The 17741-nt window shown below is 34.7% G+C and overlaps 1 protein-coding gene across 1 annotated transcript in view; it reads left to right on the top strand.

Annotated features, from left to right (window-relative positions):
• The window catches only part of PSMC6 (proteasome 26S subunit, ATPase 6), a 19592-nt gene extending 2058 nt beyond the window's left edge, over positions 1 to 17534 (top strand). Inside the window, exons 5-14 of the mRNA XM_045567049.1 lie at positions 2113 to 2180; positions 2413 to 2527; positions 4580 to 4667; positions 6763 to 6824; positions 6906 to 7029; positions 7386 to 7447; positions 9281 to 9401; positions 9528 to 9608; positions 14359 to 14430; positions 17029 to 17534. Of these exons, the coding sequence (XP_045423005.1) occupies positions 2113 to 2180; positions 2413 to 2527; positions 4580 to 4667; positions 6763 to 6824; positions 6906 to 7029; positions 7386 to 7447; positions 9281 to 9401; positions 9528 to 9608; positions 14359 to 14430; positions 17029 to 17147 (912 nt within the window). The 3' untranslated portion in view covers positions 17148 to 17534. The remainder of the gene's footprint in view (positions 1 to 2112; positions 2181 to 2412; positions 2528 to 4579; positions 4668 to 6762; positions 6825 to 6905; positions 7030 to 7385; positions 7448 to 9280; positions 9402 to 9527; positions 9609 to 14358; positions 14431 to 17028) is intronic.
• Positions 17535 to 17741: the final 207 nt, after the last annotated feature.

Below are 17741 nucleotides of genomic sequence, written 5' to 3'. Positions count from 1 at the left end.
ATGGAATATCACTGTGTTGCCCAGGCTGGTCTCAAACTCTTGACCTCAAGTTATCCTCCCTCCTCTGCCTTCTTCCAGAGTGTTGGGATTACAGGCGTGAGCCACCATGTTAGATCTTTTTAATGTCTTTTTGTAAGAGGACTTAAAAATGTTAGACACCATCATTTACCTGTGTTTAAACTGTACTATGGCCTAAGTTAATTTTGTATGACATCATTTAGATTAGACTAGGCAAATTGAAATAACTCTAAATTTCATATTACAGTTATAAAAAATGCCAAAAAAAGAAAAGTCCTCAAATCATTCAGCAGTGTCTGAAACCAATTTATATACTATTGTTTAGGCAGTGTCGTTAGGTAGAACATTCATATAAATTCACTGGAGGAGCTTTCTCAGAGTATTTGTTAATTCAGGTTCACATTTTAAAACATTGATATAACGTAGCTGTAGAGTGGAATTTAACCAAGGGACTAAAGACTAAATCTAATCTTAGGATTTTAACTAGTGTGTAAGTGGTTGACATTTTCCAGGTCAAAATATCAGGTGCCTAATCTGACAAGGGATTTTTATGTTCTTCCAGGGCTCTTTCAATGCTAAAATTGGCATTTCTTGTTCATATCTATTCTGTTAGGTTAAAAAATATATAGTAAAATTGGCATTTCTGAGATATTTCATGGTTGTATGAGGGCAAGAGAATATTTGAAAACTGGAAAATATTAGAAAGACCAAAAAGTATATACATAGGTTAAGTATCCTGTATATGAAATGTTTGGGTCAGAAACCTTTCAGATTTTGGCTTTTTTCAGATTTTGGAGTATTTGCATTATACTAGTTAAGTATCCTTGATCCAAAAATCCAAAATTCTGGCCGGGTGTGGTGGGTCACACCTGTAATCCTAGCTCTCTGGGAGGATAAGGAGGGAGGATAGCTGGAGTTCAGGGCTTCAACACCAGCCTGAGCACAGTGAGACCCTGTCTCTACAAAACAGAAACAAGAAAAACAAAAATCCAAAATTCAGGATGCCCCAATTAGCATTTCCTTTGAGTGTCATGTTGGTGTTCAAAAAGTTTTGGATTTTGGAACATTTTGGATTTCGTATTTTTGGATTAGGAATACTCAACTTGTATTCCTGTAGGTGTAAATGTTGAAATAGCTTCATGTTGATCTCTCTTTCTCTCTTTTTCCAAGTAACCTCACTTATTGGCAATTTTTTTTTGCCTTAATCCATTATATTAAATCTAGTGTTTTGCCTCCTTTCACTTCATTTTTAGTTGGCACTAAATCCTAAATTTGGAATTCTTTGTAAAAGCCTGTGAAAAGTAATGTTTATATGATTTTGAAATCATATTGGCAAGCTTTAAACTATCAAAAAGTAACTTTATCTTTGAGAAGTAACATACTGAGGGTGAAGTGAATCCTTTGGCAAGATTCTATCCAATTCTAGCCAAATAAGTTACCAGGCTTAGATATGACAATAAATTATTTAGCATGATTCAGCTTAATATGTAATTTGCTTAGCGTAGTGGCTGGCATGTAGCAAAGGCATGAATTGCTGGGGTTTTGGGGTTTTTTTTTTTTCTAAGCATTTTAATAACCATCTCTAAGGGTAAACAATGCGTTTCCCCCTAATCTCCTACGGTTATATGACATAGATTCTTCCCAAAACCTGTAGTTTTCAAAATAAATCTAAATGTTCTCCCTTTCTTCCCAATGTTCACTGTGCATTTTTCCATAAATGCTTTGGTACCAATTCCCAAAGTCACTGCACTACAGAGCTTGAATCAAAATAATAAGCAAAACTATATTAAATAGTGAGCCTTTGAAAGTAAAATACCAAAGCCCATTCCGTCTTCAAAAAGAAGGTTCAAACTTTGTATATTAATTATTTCACATTTCACACTGAGATTGTGCAAAAGGGAATTCTTTTAAGGGGCAGACGGAAATAACTTTACTACCTTTATAACCATCCTGTTAGCATGGAGTTTATAATCTGATATTTGTGTTGTCTCTGAGGGGTAAAAATGAGTATTTGGCTTCTAAATATTAAGTTCTTGTTAGAGAGTTACTCCCCTTTTTAAAGTTTATATAATACCTTTTGTTTTACAAAACTAGCTTGACAAAAGTAAGCTGAAGCCAGGAACAAGGGTTGCTTTGGACATGACTACGCTAACTATCATGAGGTGAGTTTCTTATTCTGATTAGTTTACCTTTATCTTCACAGAGGGGAGGGTTTATCCAAAAACATATTCTTGAGATCACTGAACATTTTGACACTTTTCCCTTTTACTAGTTTGTAATTAATTTAAACATGTCTTTATAAAGTGCTTGCATAAGCAGGTCATTTATATTTATACTCTGTAGGCTGAGAGAAGATATATCTTTTGAAAGAAAATACATACTTTTTCATTCCAGATATTTGCCAAGAGAGGTGGATCCACTGGTTTACAACATGTCTCATGAGGACCCTGGGAATGTTTCTTATTCTGAGATTGGAGGACTGTCAGAACAGATCAGGGAATTAAGAGAGGTTGGTACTGTGTGCTTTTTTTCTCATAAAAACAGTACCAGTTATAGGATGCCTGAAAGGAGAAACAGAATGAAAAATTACTTTTTGTCCAAATAGTAGTTACTGAATATTATGGATTTAATATTCTTGCTAAAGGAATAATAGCACTGAGTTTCTGGCTATGAAAATTATTAGTGTTTGTTAATTTGGAGATAAATTGGTATTAGAAAAATCCTGCTCTTTTTGTGCCAAAGAAAGGGGCAAAAACTAAGAATAATTGATATAATCTGATACCCTTGCCATCTGTGGTTTGGATTATCATAATAGATTACTTGGGTCAGAGCACATTTGGATAACTTTTGTTCTGTAGTTTTTCCGATAACCCCATTAATAATTAGCTTCCTACCCTTACAGTAAAGTAAGTTACCTGCACCTTAAATATTTTATTTTGGTAAAGCTGTTTGCTGCCATTCAAGAAAAATACTGGCTTCAGGAGTGCCTTAAATCTTTTAAGCTTTTAGGTGGAGAATCAAATAGGAATTGCCTTGCTTCCCAGCACAGATACCTTCTTAACTATTATGGTAAAGCAGATTACATTGTCCTGTTGATTTTGTTTTAATTTAGTCTGGAAATACTTAGGAATGAATGGGAGTAGTTGGAACATCTTACATCATCTGATTTAAGCCCTACACCAGTAGTTCTCAGGCTTTAGCATATTAATTTTTCTGGAACACTTAAAAATACAGATTACCATGCCCGCTGAATGGTTTCAATGAAGTAGATTGGGGGTGGGCCCAGGAATTGGCATTTAAGTAAGCATTCCTGGTGATTACAAAATTTGTCAAATTTTTCTTTTATTAATATAATACCTGTGGAAGCACTGGCCTAAGTGTAAAAATAAAAACCTATTCTCACCTTAAATTTAGTGAAAAGACAACAAAGGAAGTACATGTGCTTCATAGAACTGTGAAAACTTGCCTTCTACAGTGGTTTCCTGCATCAACCATAGAAGCAGAAAGAATCACACACACATATGCCAGCACCCTTTTCTATCTGCAGATATTTTAAAATATTGATTTCTCACACTTCTGGCTTATCGCAATCATATGTTATGGACACAACTATTCAATAGAAATTTATCTCTCTCTCAAGTTACTGGTACTGAGAATAAATTGGACCATCAGATTCTCAATTTTTCTACTCTTCCCTTTCCTTGAATCAGTCTTGGTAGAACATTGAGAGCAGAAAATATTGTTCTTTTAAGGGTAGTCTGGCAAAATGCCAAAAGATGAAAATTTTGTATACCTTTTCTCTTAGTGGCAGTTATAACTTATTAAATCCATTCCACATTTTATAATTATTTTGTATTATATTCTCAAATGAAATTAGTATAGCTCTTGAGGTTTTTTTTTTACTTGACTATTTTATAGTGTAATTTTTCATTGGTTTAATTTGTATCCAATAAATGCACAGATTATAAGTGTTCAATTTAAATATGTTTTGACAAATTGTATACCTGTGTAACCATCCTAATCAAGTGTGTAGTTTGTTAAAATAAATGTTACTTAACATTTTTTAGATTTTTTTTTTTTTTTTTGAGACAGAGTCTTACTCTGTTGCCTGGACCAGAGTGCCGAGGTGTCGTCATAGCTCACTGCAACCTCAAACTCCTGGGCTCAAGTGATCCTCCCACCCCAGCCTCCCGAGTGCCTGGGACTACAGATGTGCACCACTACATATGGCTAATTTTTTAAATATTTTGTAGAGATGGGGTCTCGTTTTTCTCAGGCTGGTCTTGAACTCCTGACCTCAAGTGATCCTCCCTCCTTGGCCTCCCAAGGTGCTAGGGTTACAGGCATGAACCACTGCTGCTGGCCAAAATTTTTTAGTTTTAAGAGATTTCAAATTTACCTGAAGAAAAATCTTTAATATAAATGGTTTTACATAGGATGGAAGTTTAGATCTATTATGAATTATGATGTGTACACCTATGTTGATATTTGACTTAAGGTATGTGAAAGTACATGAAAAATCTTTACTAACTTTTTAAGAAACTTGGAACTTCTTTTCTAGGTAATAGAATTACCTCTTACAAACCCAGAATTATTCCAGCGTGTAGGAATAATACCTCCAAAAGGCTGTTTGTTATATGGACCACCAGGTTGGTATTGAATTATTTCTACCCCACCTATTGAAATGAATGAATGAAGGCATAAAAAAAATAAGATGGAAATTTAATGTGGGCAGTTCCAACCTCTGCTCCATTCAGAGTAAAAATGGAATAGGAGATGTATGTCTATGGTTACCTTGGGCTTGCTTAGTGTATTTGTACCTCATGGTTATATATATCTTAACAGGCCCATGATTGTAGAGCAGTAGTCCTCAAAATGTGGTTCCCAGATGTCTGGGTGTTCCTGAGATGCTTGTATTGAATCTGCAAGGTCAAAATTACTTTCATAATACTACAATGGTATTAGGCTCTTTCACTGAGCTGACGTCTGTGTGATGGTACAAAAGCAATGTGGGTAAAACTGCTCTCACCATAGCGTGAATCAGTTGTCAGTGGCATGAAACAGTACTAGTAGTCACTGTGTTCTTGACTGCCACATACTTTCAGTGTTAAAAAAAAAGGGGGGGCCACTTTCACTTTAAAATGTCCTTGGTGAAATAGTAAAATTATTTTATTAAATCTTTATCCTCGAATAATACTTTGTGCTCTGTGTGATGAAGTTGAAAATACATATAAACTACTTACGCTGATACTGAATAAGACAGTTGTTAGGAAAAGCACATGTGCAGTTACTTGAGTTGCCAGCTGAATTAGTTGCTTTTTATGGAATACTATTTTGGTAACAGAATTTTCTACCACAGTCCATGTTGTTAAGTAGGGTTTGATATATTTTTAAAGTTCTGTGTTCAGTGTGACTAAAATAGAATTACAAGGCAATGAAATATCACCTCACATCTGTTAGAATAGCTACTATCAAAAAGATGAAAGATAAGTGTTGGCAAGGATGTGGTGAAAAGGGAACCCTTGTACACTGTTAGTGGGGATTTAAATTAGTACAGCCATTTTGGAAGAAAGTATGGTGGTTCCTCAAAAAACTAAAAATAGAATGACCATATATGATCCAGGAATCTCACTTCTGAGTATGTATCCAGAGAAGTTGAAATCAGTGTTTCAAAGAGATATCTGCGCTCCTATGATTATTGTAGCATTATTCACTATAGCCAAGATATGGAAACAAGCTAAGTACACATCAGTGGATGAATGGATAAAAAAAATGTACATATACACAATGTAATACTATTTGGCTTTTAAAAAGAAATTAAGTTCTGTAATTTGTGATAACATGAATGAATTTAGAAGATATTATGCTAAGTGAAATAAGCCAGGCACAGAAGGACAGATACTGCATAATCTCACCTACATGTAGAATCTAAAAAAAGTTGAACTCATAGAAACCAAGAGAAGAATAGTGGTTACCAGAGGCTGTGGGGTGGGAATGGTTGTGGTGGTGGATGGGAAAGGGGAGATGTTAGTCAAAGGGTACAAAGTTCACTTTGACAGGGGGACTAAGTTCTAGTGATTTATTGCACAGCATGGTGTCTATAATTAATAATGTATTAGATATTTCAGAATTACTAAAAGTAGGTTTTAAATGTTCTCACCACAAAGTCATGATAAGTATGTGAGGTGATGGATATGTTAATCAGCCTACGATAGATAGATAGATAGATACACACACGTATTATAACATTGCATTTTACCCTATAAATATACACATTTATTATTTCTCAATTAAAAATAAAATAAATTCTAGCCAGGTGCAGTGGCTTGAGCCTGTAAATCCCAGCTACTTGGGAGGCTGAGGCAGGAGAATCTCTTTAAGCCAGGAGGAGTTTGGGACTAGCCTGGGCAACATAGCAAGACCCCATCTCTAAAAAATAAATAAAATAAAGTTTGAAGAGTAAAATAACAAGGGATATTTTGAATAAAATTTTAATATTGAGAGTAGAAGTGCTTTGGAATTTTAAACGAAAATTCTATGTAGGGCTGGTCCAGTAGTAGTAGGTAATTAGGGCTTATTAACATTAGTGTCGCTAAAGTTGTGACTGGCTTACCAAAAAAAAATAGTATTTAGGATTTAGCTTTCATGTTGGAAAACTTACTAGCTAAAGGATTACATTCTTAAAAGGCTTTTGAAATTTTGTTCTACTTTCCATCTAATTAGGACTTCTTTTGTCATTCCTAGGTACAGGAAAAACACTCTTGGCACGAGCTGTTGCTAGCCAGCTGGACTGTAATTTCTTAAAGGTAAAGGAATGATTCTTTTATGCTTGTTGAAATTAAATTTTATTTGAATTGTGTTATATTTACCTTAATGTTTTTTCTCAGGTTGTATCTAGTTCTATTGTAGACAAGTACATTGGTGAAAGTGCTCGTTTGATCAGAGAAATGTTTAATTATGCCAGGGACCATCAGCCGTGCATCATTTTTATGGATGAAATAGATGCTATTGGTAAGAATAACGCGTTTTAAAATTGGTTCTTAAAAGTGTTAGGAAATTTTTTTTAAATCTAAAAGAATTTTTCCCCTATCTAAGACTGTAATTGTGACATGTATAAGGTAGATAGCACAATGAATTGGATGTTACTTTTAAAGGATTCTTAGAAAATTTAGTCAATTTTAATAAATAAGCTTTGACATTAACAAAATGAGAAGCGTTACACCAAAATCAGTTCTAATTTTGTCAGTATAATTTTTACTATTTTCATTTTAGTATTTTTAACCACAGATACTATTACATTCTGTGTTTTTTAAATGGTAGTTATAGAGGAAAAGAGTAATGCATATAAATTTCCGAATCTATTTTAGGTGGTCGTCGGTTTTCTGAGGGTACTTCAGCTGACAGAGAGATTCAGAGAACTTTAATGGAGGTAATTTTGGTAAAGGGGGTGTATGAAGAAACCAGTGTTTATTAAATGAAGAACTAAACATTGCATATTTGAAGGTCAAAATATGTACATTTTAAGTGAAGAATTAAATGTGAAATTTGAGAATATTGACAGGATTGAACATGTTTCTATACCACAATCTCTAGTAAGAAAATGGCTACTAGAAAATAAGGGTATGTACAAAAGTCCATTTGTTGTACATCTGTACTATTCTGTGTTTTTTGAGAAGATCAGCCATTCAGAGATTTAAATTGATATTTAAATTGTATATTGAACTTCTTATATTATGAATGTGATCTTTTGTTTTATTAAGACATTTTATGAGTAACAGACATATTAAGACTTTTGGCAATAGATGAGTAAAATTATGTATGAGGCTGTTCAAAAATCACTCTTTCCTCTCTTATTGCTGAGACTGAGAGGCAACTAAAATGGTTTTGATGACTAAAGAAGATAAATAATGGAATGGAAGAGTGTATATTCAGTCTTTCCCCATTTTTTCCTTCCCCTACTCCAGAGTCTGTGAAAATGTTGGCAAGTTTCCAAATATATCTTCTCCACTTCAGATAGAAACCAGGTAGCATAGATAATATAGTGTCAAATTCTTTTTCATTAGGGGTATTTGAAAATCTCTTTTCATAAATTATGCTGATCTGTTCAAAAGGTAAACAGTATTTTAAAGTTAGATTTGTAAAGTCTCTTAGAAACCTTAAACTGAGGTATTTTAAAACAACACAAATACTGGTTTTATTCATGTAACTGATATGTCATCAACTAACAGACATGCTATATTTTAGTCAGGCTAGCTGTATTTTAGAGAGTTTGTTGAATGCAGTAAGGTTTTTCACCATTTATTCAAGAAAACTTGAGGAATTGAAGAAAATGTATTTGCTGTCTTTTAGTATTTCTAGGTACAGTAGAATTATTTAAAAAGATATTTTATAGGTATATTATCAAATTTATAGGAAAATCCATTTCTTTTTTTTTTTTTTTTTTTTTTTGGAGACAGTCTCACTCTGTTGCCCAGGCTAGAGTGCCATGGCATTAGCCTGGCTCACAGCAACCTCAAACTCCTGGGCTCAAGCAATCCTCCTGTCTCAGCCTCCGGAGTAGCTGGGACTACAGGAGAACACCACCACGCCTAGCTAATTTTTTCTATTTTTAGTAGTTCCAGGCTAATTTTTCTGTTTTTGGTAGAGATGGGGTCTCCCTCTTGCTCAGGCTGGTCTCAAACTCTGGACCTCAAGCAATCCTCCCACCTCGGCCTCCTAGAGTACTAGGATTACAGGCATGAGCCACTGCGCCCAGCCATGTAGAAAAATCTTTGTATCCATTTATTCTAATGTAAATGTTATATCTGACATATCATAAGCACTTTATTATACATTGGATTTTATTCTTTTTATTTTAAAAAATAATTCTGTGAAAAAAATTTGAGGTGTTGGAAATCAGATCCACATAGTTTAGTTTCATAATTCTTAACATGATGGAAGCCTTCAGATTTATTAGAACTACTTACTATAGTAGCCATGAAAAGGTACATACATAGCTATAAAAAGATGTATCATCTAGCTCAAAACTTTGAGAGTGTAAAGTATATCCCTTTATATTAGGGAGAGGAAAAAGTAGAATTCTGTCAAATGACCCTTCTGAAGGTCACATTTCTATCTGTAGGCAAAAATTTCGCAGTATTAAGCATATAAAAGGTGGGTGCTTCTTGCTTTTATTTCTTCGTTCTTAAAAAAAGGTGTGTGGTATTTTTTAATGGTTAGAATGTTTTGTAAAAGTCTATCTGTGGATTTTTAATATTCTTAGTTACTGAATCAAATGGATGGATTTGATACTCTGCATAGAGTTAAAATGATCATGGCTACAAACAGACCAGATACACTGGATCCTGCTTTGCTGCGCCCAGGAAGATTAGATAGGAAAATACGTGAGTTAAGGTTCTTTGTCTGCTATCCATTTCCCTTTTTCTATGTCCCCATTTCTCTTTTCACACGTCCCCCCACCCCCTACTTAAAAACAAAACAAAATTGGACAATAATTTTTTTATTTTCAGATATTGATTTGCCAAATGAACAAGCAAGATTAGACATATTGAAAATCCATGCAGGTCCCATTACAAAACATGGTGAAATAGGTAAGGAAGTAACCTATTTTCTATGTATTTACATTTGGTAAATGAAGCAAAACTGTTGGATATTGCTGATGGTCTGCTGAATCTGGTTTTAAATTCAGCAAACATAGCAGTTTTAAATCAGCCAATATTTATTGAGCATCTGCTGTGTGCTAGAAACTGTTGTAAGGGCTTGGGGATATAGCAGTGGATGAAACAAATTGCTGCCATTCGAGTACTTCCATTCTTATTAGGAAAGACAGGTGAAGTAAGTAAAATATAAAGTATATTAAATGGTAATAAATGCTACAGAGAAAAATAAAGCAAGAAACAGGTATTAGGAATTGCCAACAGCAGGCATGAGTATGTACATTTTTAAATGAGGGAGAGGGTAAGCACAGGGAAGGCCTTACCAAGAAGGTGATTTTAAGCAGTGACCTGAAAAGGTGAAGGAACTAGACATGGATATTGGGGCAAGATCATTTCATGAATGAGGGAGCAGCAAGTAAGAAGGCCCTGAAGCAGGTGTGTGCCTGGCACATTTGGGGAGCAGAAAAGAGGCCAGGGTGTCTGTGGTAGAGTAAGTGGAACAATAGTAGCAGGTGAAGTCATGGAGATAATAGGGACCAGATTGTGTAGAGCATTACAGAGGTCAGGGTGTAAGAACTTGGGCTTTAACTTTTAGTGATATTGATGCCATTGGAGGATGATGAGCAGAGGCATGACAGGATCTTACTTTTTTATATCTTTAACTTTTATTGCAGAAAATTAGAAACACATAAAAGTAGAGATAAAGTATAATGAACTTCAGATCCCCATGTACTTGTCCCCCAGCTTTAATAATTATATTATTTTTTAAAAGATTGTACAGTCAGAGTACCATGTCCTAAAAATTTACTTATATTAATTTTTCTTTCTGTGTAGTTACTAGTATAATATATGTTTAGATTAATTTGAAGGTTTGATTTTTTTTGGCTTTTTAATTTAAAAAATTTTAGTTTTTAATGTGTACATTTAGGAACAATCAAAACAACATATGAAGGAATATTCAGATACTTTTTACTGATGACCATCCTGCTTTAATAATTATGAATTTTTGCCCAATCTTGTTTCATCTACCTCCTCTTACATTTTCTCTAGATTTTTAAAAAAGAAAATCTCAGGCATCATATCATTTATCTGTAAATATTTCAGAATTTATTTAAGATTATTCTGGCTGCGTGCTGAGATTAAAATGTAGAGGGACAAGGATAGAAGCAGGAGAATCAGCTAGGAGATTATTACAGTAATCCAGGGAAAAGGTGATGGTGACATGGTTAAAGGTGGTAGCAAAGTCTCTCCTCTCACCCCAGCTTTATTGAGGTATAACTGACAAAGTCTTTTAAAATAATGAGATTCTGGATATATTTTGAAAGTTGTACAGGACTCGCTAATCAATTGGATATGGGGTGTGAACTAAAGAGACGAACCGGGGAAGACTTAGATTTTTGGCCCAAGCAACTGGAAAGATGGAGTTGCCATCAATTAAAATTGAGACAACTAGAAAGGTTAGGTTTTAAGGGGAGAATAAGGAATTTGGTTTTGGACATATTAAATTGGACATACCAATTAAATACCCACATAAAGATGTTGATTGATAATTCAGTATGTATCTCTAGTCCATTGGGACAGTCTATGCTGGGAGATATAAATGTGGAAAATATCAGCATAAAAATGTTTTTTAAAGTCTTGCAATTAGATGAGATTTCCACGTGGGTAAATGTGCATAGACAAGAGAAGAGAGTCAAAGACTGAGCTTAGGTAATTCAAACATACTGAATTTTTTTGTGACATATCTTCCAAATTTTGGTTATACTTTGCTCAAAATCAGTTGGAAATTGTTAATTTAAATATTCAATAAGTACAGTGCCAAAAACTTAAAAAAAAATAAGGAATTCAAACATTGAGAAGCCGAGATGAGAAAACATCAAAAGAGTCTGAAGTTACAGTCACAGAGGTAGGGGTAAAACCAGGAGTTGATTATGTCCTGGAAGATAAATGAAGAAAGTTTCTTAAGGAGGGACTTCCATGTCAAATGAAGTTACAGTCACAGAGGTAGGGGTAAAACCAGGAGTTGATTATGTCCTGGAAGATAAATGAAGAAAGTTTCTTAAGGAGGGACTTCCATGTCAAATGAAGTTACAGTCACAGAGGTAGGGGTAAAACCAGGAGTTGATTATGTCCTGGAAGATAAATGAAGAAAGTTTCTTAAGGAGGGAGTTCCATGTCAAATGCTATCAGTAGGTTAGATAAAAACAGTTCCTAGAGTAGACTTTTGGATTTAACTCTGTGGAAGTCTTTGGTAACCTTGTCAAAATTAATTTCTTTGGAGTGGTGGGGCTAAAAGCCTATTTCACATGTGTTTCAAAGAGATTGGGAGGAGAGGCATTGAGTTTAGACATTTCTTTTAAGGAGTTCTGCAGAAGGTACAGAGAAGAAATGTAAAGGAAATGGAGACAAGAGGATTTGGCAGAGTTTTCTTCAAGAAAGAATTTACAACATATTTTTTTTTTTATCCTGCTGGGAATGATGTAGGAGAGAGAGAAATTGATAATGCCCTTTCCCTAAAGAGGGGTTGGCCCTGTCTATATACTGCTATATGCATATTTTCATTTATGAGAATGGAGGAAAGACGGAATATTTAGATGCTGATGATGACAACTTCTCAGATAGTGTAGGAACTTGTGTAGTGTTCTTTTGAATGCTTCTATTTTCTCAGTAAAATTGAATGCAGGTTCAGAGTGAAGATAGGGAAGTATTGTCAGACAAATGAGGACAGAGGAGAAGGTATAAAATAGTTATCTGTGAGGCCAGGCGCGGTGGCTCACGCCTGTAATCCCAGCCCTCTGGGAGGCCGAGGCGGGTGGATCACTCAAGGTCAGGAGTTCGAGACCAGCCTGAGCGAGACCCCGTCTCTACTAAAAATAGAAATAAATTGTCTGGCCAACTAAAAATATATATAGAAAAAATTAGCCGGGCATGGTGGCGCATGCCTGTAGTCCCAGCTACTCGGGAGGCTGAGGCAGTAGGATTGCTTAAGCCCAGGAGTTTGAGGTTGCTGTGAGCTAGGCTGATGCCATGGCACTCACTCTAGCCCGGGCAACAAAGTGAGACTCTGTCTCAAAAAAAAAAAAAAAAATAGTTATCTGTGGAAATGGAGAGATTGGACCTAGGGTAGAGGCCTGCAAACCATGGCTTGTGAACCAAATTCTACCTACCTTCTGTTTTTGTAAACAAAGTTTGTTGTAACCCAGCCATGCCAGTTCATTCATGTAATTGTCTATGACCGCTTTCCCACCACAACAGCCGAGTTGAGTAGTTTTGACTGAGACCATATGGCCTGCAAAGCATACAATATTTACTATCTAGCCTTTTACGTAAAAGGTTTGCTGACCTCTGGACTAGGATAATCTAGCATAATTGCCAGGCAGCTTTAAAAACCCTTTAGTAGTTAATGGTTCTAGATAATTACAAATAGTTGATTATTGGTCTCGCAAGGTGGCTCATGCCTATAATCCTAGCACACTGGGAGGCCAAGGCAGGAGGATCACTTGAGCTCAGGAGTTCGAGACCAGCCTGAGCCCTGAGCAAGAGTGAAACCCCATCTCTACTAAAAATAGAAAAAATTAGCTGGGTGTGGTGGCTCACACCTGTAGTCCCAGCTACTTGGGAGGCTGAGGCAGGAGGATAGCTTGAGCCCAGGAGTTTGAAGTTGCTGTGAGGTAAGCTGACACCATGGCACTCTAGCCCAAGCAACAGAGCGAGACTCTGTCTCAAAAAAAAGTTGATTATCTTCTCTCACTGTCTCATTACTCTTAGGAAAGAGGTTGGAACTGGAAAGACTAAACTGAAAAAAGGATGTTACTTTATAGTTTTCTTCCACAAATGTGAGTTCTTGCTAGGTGCCAAATAGTGTGCGAGCCTTGGGAATTGTTGTTCTCAGAAAGCTTACACTGAACTTGAACCTGGGTAAAAGCTAATTAATGAATATGATTTCAAGTAGTGATTGACAAACCCTATATTGCCTGACAAAGAGCATATCATCAGAGTTATTCACATTGTAGTAGCCTATGCTCTCTTATTTCTCTTCCTATTCTGTATCTAATCCATGACTATTACCCTAAACCTGCAGCTCTTCGATTCATGTCTGCCATGTGGGCGGATAGAGAGATTGCTTGTCTATTGCTGTTTTCATAGATCTGATGATACTTCACCACTTGAAGCTTGCACAGAAACCAGAAAAGCTAGCCAATGCCTGCTGTAGCATTTCAAAATTCCATGTGATAAAATTATTTCTGATTACATTTTTGGTATATTTTATATTTGGCTTATATTATTAAAGTAAATTCCATTATCATAATTGGTTTTGAATGTTATAGGTTTATTGAAATTAAAGATTTGGTTATAGTTTTAATAAGAGTCATATTGACAGGTTTCTGAAGTTCACATGTGCATAGCTGTTTCACTAGGTAAAAATAGTTAAGATGCTTAAAGATCTTGATGATATTTTCTGATCTTAAAGTTTCAGAGGTGTGTCTCTTTCTGTTTGGTGCTGGTTTACTTAACAGAAGTCTTAGTTTTGGCTTGTTAATATTGTAGAATGTTAACAGAGGTGATGCCTTAGCTGATCAAATTCAAAGCAAGCTCTTCAGTTTAAATTTTCCATGTGGGCATAAAGCAAGACAAGGTCTAATGTTTTTACTAATTTCCAGTATTTATTTATTGTTTTAAATAGATTATGAAGCAATTGTGAAGCTTTCTGATGGCTTTAATGGAGCAGACCTGAGAAATGTTTGTACTGAAGCAGGTAAGGGTTTAAAGTACAGTTTTATTATTGATTTTAATTTTTTAAATTTGCTTAAACTGTTTTTGTCTAAAAGCAGATCCTGGGCCTTGCAAGGATTTGGTTGTATGCTATTTTTTGAAGAACTGATTCTAGGAAGCGGGAGAATACAGAACAAGAGAGATGGAAACAGGGAAAGCTGATACTAGGGGGTACCACTGAGGTAGCTGTAGGCAAGAGGGGTTAGATTTTGAAGAGACCTCAGAGAAATAAATGTACAGAGTGCCTTCCGGGATTACCCAGCTGAAAGGTGGGAGACTGGAACATTTATTTACCAGCACTCATCTCCCATTGGATGAGATTTGCCCTTGGTGGTGTTAACTCCTTTGCAGTTCTGGATACTTCAGAGCAGAATGTAGAAGAGAGAAGCATGTGATAGAACACTGGCCCCCTGAAGTAAGTCTGAGTCTGTACAGAACTGTCTACCTTACCTGTGGCTGGAATTAGAATGGGCCAGCACCAGAGGTGTCTGCTGCAAATGGAAAGTGTATGTTTTCTAATACCAGTCTGTGAGCAATAAACTTTGAAAAACTGATTTCAAATGAATTATGCGATCATGCAATTTGTGTAAAATGTAGTAGTTTTTAAATACAATTCTCTCCATGGATTGTGTGATACTAATTTTGTTGTTGTTGTTGTTGTGTGATACTAATTTTTTTTTACATCTGGATTGTGTAATACTATTTTTATTTCTGGTACCAAGTGGCTTTAATACCCTACCTAGAGTTGTTTCATTTTCTTCTTCCATACAGAATCCTAAAATCGGAAAAGTAAATTTTTACAGTAGTTTTTATAGTTACCGACTTCATAGGTTGTAGATTTTTTTTTTAAAGTATTACAATAAGTGGTTTCCTCTTTTCGTATCATGTTTAGCCTTATTCTAACATTTCCTGTAAATTCAATAGACAGTGTTTAAAGAGCCTGCTTAGGTGTGGCCTCTCAATAGGAGTCTCTTCATGGGTACACTGTGACTCAGTGTCTATGTCAAAAAGATCTGCACATCTAGAGAGTCAGTCAGTACAAATCAGGGTAAATCATGCTCACAGAGGCTTATTGATAACAAAACTATTCAGATATAAACTTACCATATAGCTTGAACTACTTGGAGTAATTTATGTCATTCTCTTTCCAAAATCAAAACCAGACCAAATTATTATCAGAATATTGCTTTCATGAAATTAGAATCCAAACAAAAGCAGTGCTGTGATCTTAAAGGCTAATGATATCAAATTATGATATACTTTTTTCCCCACATATGTAAAAAAAATTATCTTATTTCTAATAATGAGCTATAACTTCTGTGTGGATTAAAATTTTAGCTTTTTAACTGGGTGGGACATTCACATCGGGAGACATAGTGAAATTCTTGTTTGGTTTTCTTTTTATTGGACTTCAACCCTTTTTTGTTAACATAGCTTTCTATGAATCAAAATACTCTTGATTCAACTATGGTTGCCCATTCCATTCAGGTACCGACATTGTTTTCCTTTTTGGATTAGAGTGCATCTCTTTTGCAGATTTACACCTTCACTAAACAGTGATTTGGAAACAGTCATACACACAAGGTTTGCAAAAATGATTTATCTAGTTTAGCTGTAGCTTTCTAAACAAGTTTTGAAACTTCATTGTTAAAAAATCAAGTCATTTCCATTCACCTGACTTCTGGGACAACATAGGTTTCCTTATTTAGAAATCTAGAAAGGAAGTATAGGAAGTAACCTTTGAAATTGTCTATTCCAACTTCCTCATTTTATGTAAGTCAAGATTCAATACAAGCAGATCCTCAATGGAAATATTAGAATTTGTGTAATGTTAGTGTTACAGGTAGTGATACCTTTCCAGCTTTAGTTTACCATGAATTAGGATTATCTCAAAGTCTGGGATCTATATCCCTGACGTAACTAATGTTAAAAAGAAAAAAACTACAAACAACTTTTATCCCTTTGTCAAATAGTATTTGACAAGTAACTTGTCAAAAATTTTAAAGAAAAAATTGAGTTGTGATATTTGAATATGAATCTCATAAAAATATTAATTTATACATAAGGTAAATTTTAATACATGAATAATGGCTCTGATTTTTGCTAAACCCCACTGTTGTCTTTCTATAATTTCCTATTCTCTAAGCCTTTGATTATTAAAAAAGAACAGCTTTCAAACTTACTGGAGGTCTTTTGTTTTTTCCCATAAATGTGCTTCCTTTTTCTAGGCGATCGCTGCCTATAGTGTTAAAAAAACTACCACTTAAAATGTGTATGTGTTATTGATAGTTTTCATTTCCTTTGATTTTTGATTTTTGTTTTTATTAAGAGTGACCATTAGATATAAGGACTATTCAAGCCATATTTAAAATATTCAGATAATTGTCTCATGTGAAAATAATCATCATAGCTATGGGAATTAATTGAACAAAGATAGTGGTTTTTAACAAATTAGAACTACTGGTTCAGAAGTAAATCTAGGCTTCTTCACATTTACTTCATAGAATTATATTTGTTTTCTTATAATGAACATATCATTTACATGTGATATTTAGCAATCATGTTGTTTTATTCTCCATAGGTATGTTTGCAATTCGTGCTGATCATGATTTTGTAGTACAGGAAGACTTCATGAAAGCAGTCAGAAAAGTGGCTGATTCTAAGAAGCTAGAGTCTAAATTGGACTACAAACCTGTGTAATTTACTGTAAGGTTTTTGATGGTTGCATGACAGACATTGGCTTACTGTAAAAATAAAGTTAAAGAAAATAATGTATGTATTGGCACTGATCTCATTAAAGGTGTATGAATAAAAATATGAGTAACCTCATAAAAATTAGTAATTCAGTAATTCAATTCTTAAAATTGGTACAGAAGAAATTTGTATGTTTGTTAACATTGCATTTATCGCAGCAGAAGTTACAAAAGAAGAGTGTGTAGAAGCTTTTCGTATTTGCTGTGTGAGCATTTGTAAAACATTGAAGATGGTTTGAGATGGTAGTATAAGAGAGCATTTCTTATGACTTATTTTATATCATTTGTTTTCCTCATCCTAAAAAGTTGAATAAAATCTGTTTCAGTTCTCCTACATATATATATTCTTGTCTTTTCTAAGAGTACATTTACTATGGTCCTCTAGGTTCTTCACTTAGTAAACTATTTGATGACCCAGATGAGGTTGTATTTAGATTATGGGTTTTTGAATTTTATTTTGAAATAGTACACACACTGGTGTTCATAAAATCATCTTGTTATACACAACATGGATGTGTGAGGTATGTCTATATATATCCTT

The sequence above is a fragment of the Lemur catta genome, chromosome 1 (genome assembly GCF_020740605.2).
Source record: "Lemur catta isolate mLemCat1 chromosome 1, mLemCat1.pri, whole genome shotgun sequence".
NCBI lineage: Eukaryota > Metazoa > Chordata > Mammalia > Primates > Lemuridae > Lemur > Lemur catta.
The sequence above is the reverse complement of the archived record's forward strand: the minus strand, read 5'-3'. Positions and strand labels throughout refer to the sequence as shown.